Below are 10395 nucleotides of genomic sequence, written 5' to 3' on the forward strand. Positions count from 1 at the left end.
CTGGGTGTGCACTTATGGGCTCCAGTACTGAAGAAACATTTATAGGTCTCTCTCTCTCTCTCTCTCTCTCTCTCTCTCTCTCTCTCTCTCTCTCTCTTTCTGTGTGTTGCTTGTCATGCTACATATACAAACTTTGGACTACACACTTGCTAATTTTAGCTTCCTAGGCAAAGCATGTCCCAGGCAGTTCATCACCCTCTACAAGCTCCACCAGTTTCTGTGGTTTAGACTGGAATAGCTACGTTTAATGCTTGAATTGCCATTCTAATATTTGAAGCTGGTTAAATTATTTATTTGATGTAACGGAATAAAGGGGTCAGCCAGGAATGATGAACAACCGTAGCTGAGCTGGATGGGAATTTTAATTACCTTTTAACTTAATCGCCCACACCATTGCTGTTGACTGACTGGTTTGGTTAGACTGCTGTCGTGGTGGCGCTGGTTGCAAAGTCGTTCCGTTATTCAAAAAGTTAGCAACTTGCCCGTGAGCACGGAGGAAGATTCAACAAATAAAAAGGCAGTTATATGTCTCAGAGATTTGTACAAGGTAAACAGAGCTCACACTTTAATTTGCAGGTGGGCAACAGCGCAACTTAGAATATGTGACAGTGTTAAGAATCCTTTTTCAATGTCAAACCCTGTTTTGCTTATGGCTGCTACCCTATCAGCAAAAAGCATTCACCGGATCTGCAAAAAGAAAATTGCATACTCGTGCACAAGGGAATTTACAGTAGCAGTGCTCATGCATACTGGTAGCCATGCAGAAGACACTGCAGATTGTCTGGTTTGGCAGCAGTGTGACACAATAAATCCTCTTAGACCACAGCTTGTTCCTCTTCTTTTGTTGGAAGCAGCCACTTGAGGCTGATTTGCTGCCCCCTGTGCTCGAGAATTTCTGGAATATGTGAAGCCAAATCAGCCACGACCAAAATCTTGTTGGAATCACGAGGGAAAGGCCGGCGTCATTAACAGTGCTCCTCCCCCCATGTGAATATGTGAGGAACGGGGACCTTCAGCTGTTGTTTTAATATGCCTTCCTTTCTCTCTTAAACAGACAGAACCCGGTCAAAGACGACATAATTACAGCCAGCTCCAGCTGAATTTACTCAGGAGGTTCAATATTTATTAACTTAGAGAAACACTGGACAAGGTAGGAACTAATGAGTGAGAGATTAAAGACAGCCAAAGAAAGAGGCTCAAGACTCTGGAGAGGAGAGGAGAGGAGAGGAGTGTCGATGTGACGGGACAAAGAGAGAAGGGAAGAAGGAAGAAGACAATAAAAGAGAGCTTTCCCGGAGGCAGAGCTAGTAAATGAGTTATCAGAGTGGATCTGCTATCAGGTCTATTCTAACAGTGCTACAAGTGAATGAATACCTTAAAGGTTAGGCATAAAATGATTTCTCATTTTGCTGCGATATCACCCCAGGTAGACTTTAATGCTTTGGTTATGGACTTGACTGTAAAAGCTCCTGAGGTAACGTTCTGCCTGTCTGCCATAAATACTGCTGGCTATGTTTATGTATATTGTGATTTCAATGAGGCCGCTTTTATGGCGAGGAGTGAGTTTTTGTGCAAATAGTCGATAAAGTTGATGTGATGCCGTGTGTCATTTCTACAGCCAGGTAGTCTCCCTGTCTACAGAGACAACTCCCCAGATGCTGCGGATCACAGCTGAGACGCTACTCATCTCTGATCATCCTGACCCATTTCATTGCACACACACACACACACGGCCACTTGCAAGCAAAGCCGTGCATCGATACAAAGTAAAGCGGTGTGTGCCATGCTTAGTGTCTGCTCTGTTGAGTCTGTTCGTGTCACAGCCTTGCAGATGTTTTAGGCATGGGGACATGAACACTAAATTTGCTCAGATTCTCTTCCCCGGTCGTTTGGTAGGAACAGCGGGTTTTGATATGATAATGAATCTGTGGGCCAGGATCTCCCACATGACATCGTGTCTTGTGTAGAAACAGAAGAAATAGAGTAAGGGAGCCCTGCAAAGCAGCAACATGAGCTTTTTTTTTTTTTTTGAACTAGGAGATAAAGCGCTCCGTGTTTCTAAGAAGAGATTAAATGTTCAGATATGTGAATTTGAGGTTAATGTAACAGCTTCAAAGAGCAGAGTGCTCACATGCAGAGCATTTACAGTTCAAAGTCCTGAAGTACTATTCAATATCTAGAACGTACAAGTAATAATAATAATAATAAAGTATATAATTGTTGGGCAGAGTTATATCTTAGTTACCAACATGGGCGTGGTAGTGGCGGGAAAAGGGGACCTGACTAACCAGAGCAGGAGTAGGGCAAGGGCCCATGAAAATCTTGATTTTTTTTTTTTTTTTTTAAATGAATTCGGCCCTCCAATTAATTGGTGTCATAATGTATTTTAAATATATTGATAACATCAACTGAGAGAATGAACTTTGTGTCACAGCCCTCCCAACATATTGGACATTCTAGGGGCCCCCTCTTGGAGACGCACAATGGTTTAGAAATAGGTCAAAATGAGCGGAAGCAACTGTGAACTACTTTCTGTCCGGAAGGAAAACATAGTTGAGTTGTTGTGTAACTGCATCCAGTAAATGTTAAAATTGTCATAGTCCAGAGTCCATGGGTATTTCCTGGAAGGTAATTACACCCTTACATCTCACGTAAGGCTTTAGCAAGGCTTTGTTTCCTTTTCTGCAAGCTGAAGAACAGTTTTATTGAAAAATTAGATCTTTTTTTTTTTATTATTTGTGATCACTGTGTACAGTTGTTGGCTCCTGTTCAACAATTAATGTTTTTAAATCAAAATGTGTTATGGATTAAAACGTTATCAATCAGATGTAGCCTAATGTTTACAGGTGTTTGAGCAAAAGTAGGTCAAATGCATCAGTTCAGGTGATGAATGAAAGAACCAGTCATCAATATAATCTGATCTGATTTTAGCTGAAAACTCTATTTATGCTTGTTTATTTATAAATAAATAACCCAAATTATTATTATTATTATTATTATTTTGCTGGCGTGCTTCGTGCACTGGCACGGATGGGTGCCCAGAAATTGGTGCCATGCCCCAGTGACCCATATACAGTTAAAGTCATGCATCTCATGTCAGGTGATGATTACAGGTGTAATAAACACATTACACTCATGAAAAGGTCAAGAGACAAACAATTTTATATCAGAGGGGATAGGCAATTCAGATTCCACGGCAATATAAGTACACCGCATTGAGCACTGATCAGTTCAAACTCAGTGTGTGAACTTGACGGCAGCAGCTGACATGTCAAGTGAGATGAGGCCAGACAGTATGTCACCGCGTCCTCTGGACACGGTAGCTACCCAGCCAGATCTGCTGTGTATCTTCGGGACCGGGGACCTGGGGCGCTCCCTCGGCCTGCGCCTGCTCCAGTGCGGCTACAGGGTGGTGTACGGCAGCCGCAGACCTCACAGCTGTGGCCCCTTGCCTCATGGAGCTCAGGTACAACACATGGCATGGAATGTGAGCTTTGTCAAAATGTAAAAAACGTGTTTGTAGCTGACAACTTCGTATCCTAACAGGACATTGTGTTTTGTGCAGGTGATGGACCACAAAACGGCGGCCTCGTCTGCCAGTATGATATTTATCTGTGTTCACAGGGAGCACTACACATTTCTGGAGACGCTGAGACCTCACCTTAAAGAAAAGGTAGATCAAGATTTGAAGTGAACTTGAAACACAAAGGTACAATTCAGGAAAGTAAATATTAACAAATGAATCGACACGCTTTGATCCAAGGCAATTCTTTATTTTTATCTGAGCTAATACTCTAAAAAGTAAGTCAGTGTGTCAGTGGAATAGTTACGGCATCACATGAGGTACGTGTTGCTACAAAATAGTTTGTTTGACATGTTGCACATATAATTGATTTGTGAGTAGTTCTGTCAGCGTACACTGCAACCTAGTTTTTACCGTTTGTTATTCCAACTTCCTTCTTTACATTTTCTCTCTGTTTTCCATGGTTGAAATTATATTTTATCCTTACACACTAGTGTTAGGTTCATTACTGATAACAAGTCACGTTATCAGTGGAGATCCTAGTGAGATCCTAAATGTTCTAGATGCACCGTAGCGCCTTAATAAGAGCATTTACGGTTGTCATTGCAAAATTCACAAAAAAAGGCAGCAATTAGGGGCCCCCCTTTTAACACGGCCCCAACTACCCAACTAATGTCTCAACGGTCACGTTGAAATAGTTATGCTACTGCGTAATTTGCAAATATGCTGCCTCCAACATAACTTTAATACAACTTGTAATAATGTTCTCATTTATTATTAGTTTATCAAACCGCAATATTCAGTAAAAGTTGCATTCCATGGGACTGCAGGCATTAAAAATGTTCAAGAGAACAAAACGCATTAAGTTTAAACATAAGAATAATAGTGAAGAAGAAGAAGAAATGAAGTGGAATAAAATATATGTAGTGAAATGCTCAAATAATACAGATAGGAAATACTTTAAACAGAAAAATAATAACATAAAATAAGAAAACAACTATTTCTTTAGTGTCATATCTGTTGTTTTTTTTTACCTGAGTTTTGTGACACACGTCTCATCAGGGCACTTTGCGTACAACTAGTAAGGCCATGAACTTGCCGTCACTTTACTGAAACCTGATATTCCCTCCTCAAGCAAAACTGCTCTTTAACCAGTAGAACCAGATTCGGGGAGGGTGCCAGTATGACTAGAGACATTGGGGTGAAAGGGAAGCAGAGAGAAGAGATAGGCACAGAGAAACAGCACACAGAACACAATGAGCCAGTTGCTGGGGGCAGTAAGCTCAGATCGCACGCGTTAGTCTGATGCCGAGGCGCCGAGTGAGGACAAAGAGGAAATATCACGAAGTGGCTGAAAGAGAAAACAAGTTTATCACATGCAACATTGCCATGTACGCAAAAAAATGACACCCATTTTAACATTTTAACATTTACTCTTGAAAAGGAGGGTAATAACTCAGCGGACTCAAAACATCCATTTTGTGAAAGGGTTATTTGAGACAAGATAATTGAATAATAATAATAATAATAATAACTTCATGCTTTTCCCCCTCTACTTTATCATTTCTGATGGGATGATTTCAAGGTGTTGGTGGATGTCAGTAACAACCTGAAGAAAGGCCTGTACCCAGAAGCCAACGCTGTCCACTTGCAGAGGTAACAGATGCCTGCTGAAAATAAAGAAAGCTGTCTCTTTCATGAACACACTAAACAAGTAAATATTCTCCCAGGAAAGGTTTTACATTTGAAAGCCTCTTACAGAAAGAACCTAACCTTTCTCCAAGCAAATCCTGGTCTGTTGTTGAAAATATTTTTCTGTATACAGTAGGTGCACAAATGTAGGGTGTCTTACATGTGAGAATAACACTGTTTTGGGAAAGTGTTCCTAAATACCACCTTGAGAATAAGACATCAAAACTCTCCACAGACTCCAAAAGGAATGAAGAAATTTGTAGGGTTGCAGCGGCCCTGGCCTGCTGCGCGTCTATTCTGTTGAAGTGGAAACACTGATTCCTGTCATTTTCTTCCTTCCCCGTCTGAGTATTTGTAGACAGAAACAATTGCAAGTAAAGTCCTTGATGTGTGTTTTTCAGGCTGGTCCCTGAAGCGGCCGTGGTGAAAGGCCTTAATACGGTGTCTGCCTGGGCCCTGCAGAATGAACTCCTGGCAGGAAAACAGGTGAGACGAGAGTTGAAGTAAGGAATCTGTTATAAGATGTGTACATGGTGCAGCAGTTACTGACTGATAGACCTCGTGACCCTTTAATTTCACACTTGGACGGGCTGAAACTTCACAGATAACTGAAACGACGCTTTCCCTCCAATTGGTCAAAAACGGAGACAACTATTAAAACACAAAAATAGCGTGTGCCGTTGTGCTAACTGTTACCAGCACTAACGAAAGTCTTCCATCAAATACACGATGTATTCCCGTTTAACAAACCTGTGCAAAAACCTTCACGACTCAGTTGTTTGGGTGGAAATTATTATTTCGTTTTTTTTTATTATTATTTGTGAGGAGATTTATGCCTTCAGTGGCACAGATAGTGGATGGAAATCAAAAAATAATGAGAAACAGACTAACTCAATTTACAGTTTCAGTTTAGTATTTTTTTGATAATAGCACCTTTAAAGAGCTTTCTGCTGCTGATAGTTTTGATATTTACATATAACACCATTTCCCAGGCGTACCTGTGCGGGAATAATGCAGAAGCAAAGCAGGCGGTGGCCGAGGTGGCCACCAAAATGGGCCTCACTGTTCTGGATAGAGGGTCCCTGTCAGCAGCCAGAGAGTTGGAGGACTTTCCCCTGCAGCTGTTCCCGGAGTGGAGGCTGCCTCTGCTGGTGGCTTTCGGCCTCACCACCTTCTTCTTCTTATATCTGCTCTGTAGAGATGTCATCTACGCCTATGTTGAACAGGGGAAAGACGTCTCCTACCGAATCATGGTTTCGCTGGGCAACAAGGTAAGGATTTGCCCTTGTCTGCTTGGACCCCTGCAGATTGGCACTGCTTACAAAAGGTGTGTTCTGTGTGTATTTTCCATATTCCAGGTGTTTCCCATCGTGTCACTCACTATGCTGTCTCTGTGTTACCTGCCTGGTGTCATAGCAGCCTTCATTCAGCTCTACAGAGGGACCAAGTACAGGTCAGACATCAAACTGGGACAAAAATGTTCACTATCGGTACAATTTGCCATAATTTCTGGTGAAGTGCCTAGCTCATCTTTTGCACATTTCAGACGCTTCCCTGATTGGCTGGACCGCTGGATGCTGTGCAGGAAGCAGATGGGTCTTGTCGCACTGGGCTTCGCTTTTCTCCATGCCATCTACACATTAGTCACGTCTCTTCGATATTCTGTCGAACAGAAACTCATTTCGAGTGCGGTGGCTGAGGTACAGCGAGTTGGTCCAAAATAACCACAGTGTGACTATGTTCTTGTTCAAAGAGGAGCATAACATAAAGCTTACATTACATGTACAGAAAGCTGTTAATCTTTCTCCTCACTCTCTTCCCTTTAGATTGAGAAAAATAAAACCACCCCCCTTTACTTCGATAATACTGAGGCATGGGCAAGCGACTCGCTCCTTGTGCTGGGAATCCTGGGCTTCTTTCTTTTTGTCCTGCTAGGAATAACATCTCTGCCCTCTGTGGGAGGCTCTCTCAGCTGGAGAGAGTTCAGCTTCATTCAGGTCAGTGCACAGTTGGAAAAGTACAGTCCTTTATTGTGTGTGTGTATGTATTTGTTTGTGTTCACATTTATACTTGCACGCATTATCAGTCTAGCAGTAAAAACAGGTTTTAGGGCTTTTGTGATAATCTATATTTGGAGTTTCCAAGTTTTTATCAAAGCTATTAAAGTATAGAAGCAATATGTCACTGGCACTTGTCTCCCCGGAGCTTAGTTAACTAACTGCCTCACACCGGCACACCGAGTTAAAGCCTGGCTGACTTTAACCCAGGATTTTAAATGTTAAGTTATTCATTAAATAGAATTATGATACCTGGCATGAACCCCAGTGGGGAAGACTGTTAATACAGGTCACAGGCCCATTTGTGTAAAGGTCAGGTCCATAAGGAAGCTCTCAGATGGCACATGAGACTCAGAGATGTGGGTCGAGATGATTCTCTTGATCTGGTGAGTGGAGTTTTAAAAATAAAAGGCTTCAGTTCACTTAAACCTTCTTGATGCAGTTGTTATCACTGTTGTCGACAAGGGGATGCACATTAATGCCCACAGCAGAATGATCTGCTGCTCTAAACTGTTTAAATAAGATGCTTGATTAGCATTACAGGGGCAGTTTATTACTGCACCACATTAATCTGAATGTTTCCACATTGGGCGGTTTGCACTTACTCTAAGTCGCAGCGGACAAGGACATCAGCAGCCAAATGCTAAAAATGTAAATGGAAGCACATTATCCAAGTAATTAACAATAAGTGAGCCTCAAAGGCCACTTGTGCTGCAAAACCAATTATTTTGGGATGACTGCGAAATAATTTGTATTTTTAGCTTATTGGAAACATCCAGGCATCCACGTTCAGGTCTATGAGCCAAAAAAAAAACAAACAAACAAAAAAAAAACACAGAAAAGGCAGTTTTACAGGTTATGTTTCTACTCTCAGGTGAAAAGCCTTCTCTACTGAAAAATACCTGAAATTCACCTGCAACTTATACAGCAGGACTTCTGTTACAACCCCTTATTGAAAGCCTTGTTAATGTCCTTGTAGTATGCACGCATGGGTCTCTCATGTATCTTTATCTCTGCAATAAACTTTTATATGAATAGTTTGCTACCTAATATTGAAGCCCCGTCTATTTATTGCTGAGACTTAGATAAGATAACTGATATCATTATCATCTGTACGATATGTATGGTAAATGAGCAACTAGCCCTGAGCTGCTGTAATACCTTAGCTTAGCATAGCTGAAACTGAAAAAAAGCAGGAAGCTTAATCAAAGCAAACACCTAAGTGTAAAAGTAACACATTATAGTTCAAGGAGGGATTATGTTCTGGACTACAAGCCCTTTTCATAGCCATTTTGACGTTTCATATCAGAGTAATGGATGGAAGTAGTTGTCCTCTAGCTGTGTTTAATGTGTCACAATCATGCCAGAGAGTCACAGTGCACAGTACCAGGACCCTGGCCCATCTAAATGGAACAGGCCCATGATTAACCTTATCAGTATCAAAAGTCCATCTTGATATTTTGTGAAGAGTTTTCTTGTGTTTTTTTAATATGTCTGAAGAAAATGTTGATATTCCCAAAAAGCCTCCAAATTGCGCTATTTGGTTGTTTACCTGCTAAACCGTTAGACTCGTAGTTTCTAGACTCCAATAGCTGCCTAGCAGCAGTGTCCTCATGACTTATGTCTGATGTTACTACATGAAAGACACAGCTTTCCATGACATAGTCACAAGCTCAAGGTTCCATTAGATGGCAGAACATGTACACATCACATATGCAGCTTCATGAAAACAGACATTAGCCATACGTCAAACAGTACAATATCCTTTTACTTTACTTTTTTTGCATTAAGGTGACTTTTCATACTTGCCTTGCCTCCTTGGTCGGCTACTCAATTCAAAGTATTTCCACACAACTGAGAAAGACACACGGCCTTCATTGAAAGATGAGCTGAAGCGCAAGAGAGCGGCATTGATTGCTGCCTCAGTGAGAGGGATGTCAAGTGACAAAGTTGAAACGGATATATTTTTAACATTATAAGAAGGCAAATATAAAATATAAAATATAAGATTTAATAAAATGTAAGAAGAATATAAGAATGTCCAGCCAAAATGTATTATGAAGTTCACTTTTGTTCAGTTCAGCAAGCAACCGAACACCTGCTAAACTAATTTTTATTTTATTTTATCTTTGTCATAGTCTAAGCTCGGCTACCTGACTCTGTTCATATGCACGGCACATGGCTACATTTACGCCTGGGATAGATTCCTTCGCCCCTCCACCTACAAATGGTACACTCCTCCGGGCTCCATGCTTTGTCTGATTGTGCCTTCCATAGTGCTGGTGCTCAAGCTGTTCCTCCTGCTTCCCTGCGTGCACTACACCCTCATCCGCATTCGGCAAGGCTGGGAGAGGAACCAGCCGAGGGTGGAGATGAGTGACGTGGCCACCAACTTGTGAACTGTGGATTTCGTACACATGTTATTATGAAGAAAAAAAACTACTGCTGCTAACACTACAGCTACAATTTACATCATTTACAATTACATCATAATATGGGGATATTCATTATTTGCAGTAGTCAGTGATTTATCTGAATGTATATTGTGAAGTGAGCTATCAGTATCCTGTAATGTTACAAACATCATTTTGTCTGCTCAGTTTATAATTATTATCATGTCCCCTGATCAGTCAGTACTCTCAAATGTACAATATGCAAGCAAAACAAGTACAAAAAAAGATGGGTTATTTCAGCCAAATGGACACGTCCCTCAAGATATAAATATTTTTGCATTAAAAAAAAAAAAAAACGATTTTGTGTTTGCATCATATGTTCTTCACAGAACGTGGTGAAAAATAGATTGAGATCCCCTGCTGAAATGCACTGTTTTGATAAACATGGGCCATAGTCTCTGTTTTCCTCTCTATTTTCCCTTCAAGTGGAGCTATTGTATCCCTGAGGTTGCTGTCTTTTCAGGATGTTATTGCCCCCCACTCCCCCACTCCGCCTATTTTCTAACACAAATACCTCACTGCCCAAAATCACCTCCCTCTCATTGGTACAACATGCACACTTGCACACTGACACGCGCGCACGCTCACATATGCACACACACAACGTAAAGGAGAGAGGTTAAGCTAATTATATTCCCACATGCAGAGGCAACACATGTGCAGATGCGCA

The 10395-nt window shown here is 41.3% G+C and overlaps 1 protein-coding gene across 1 annotated transcript; it reads left to right on the forward strand.

The window, feature by feature from the left end:
- The first annotated feature begins 3235 nt into the window (after window positions 1-3235).
- Window positions 3236-9751, forward strand: LOC311501384 (metalloreductase STEAP4-like). The gene is made up of 9 exons (XM_084563155.1): window positions 3236-3466; window positions 3566-3673; window positions 5109-5179; window positions 5617-5701; window positions 6208-6486; window positions 6574-6668; window positions 6762-6915; window positions 7042-7212; window positions 9411-9751. The coding sequence occupies exons 1-9, from the start codon at window positions 3269-3271 to the stop codon at window positions 9669-9671; spliced, it is 1422 nt and encodes a 473-aa protein (XP_084419281.1). The 5' UTR covers window positions 3236-3268; the 3' UTR covers window positions 9672-9751.
- The last annotated feature ends 644 nt before the right edge of the window (window positions 9752-10395 follow it).

This window comes from Chelon labrosus, assembly GCF_963514085.1.
Source record: "Chelon labrosus genome assembly, chromosome: 2".
NCBI lineage: Eukaryota > Metazoa > Chordata > Actinopteri > Mugiliformes > Mugilidae > Chelon > Chelon labrosus.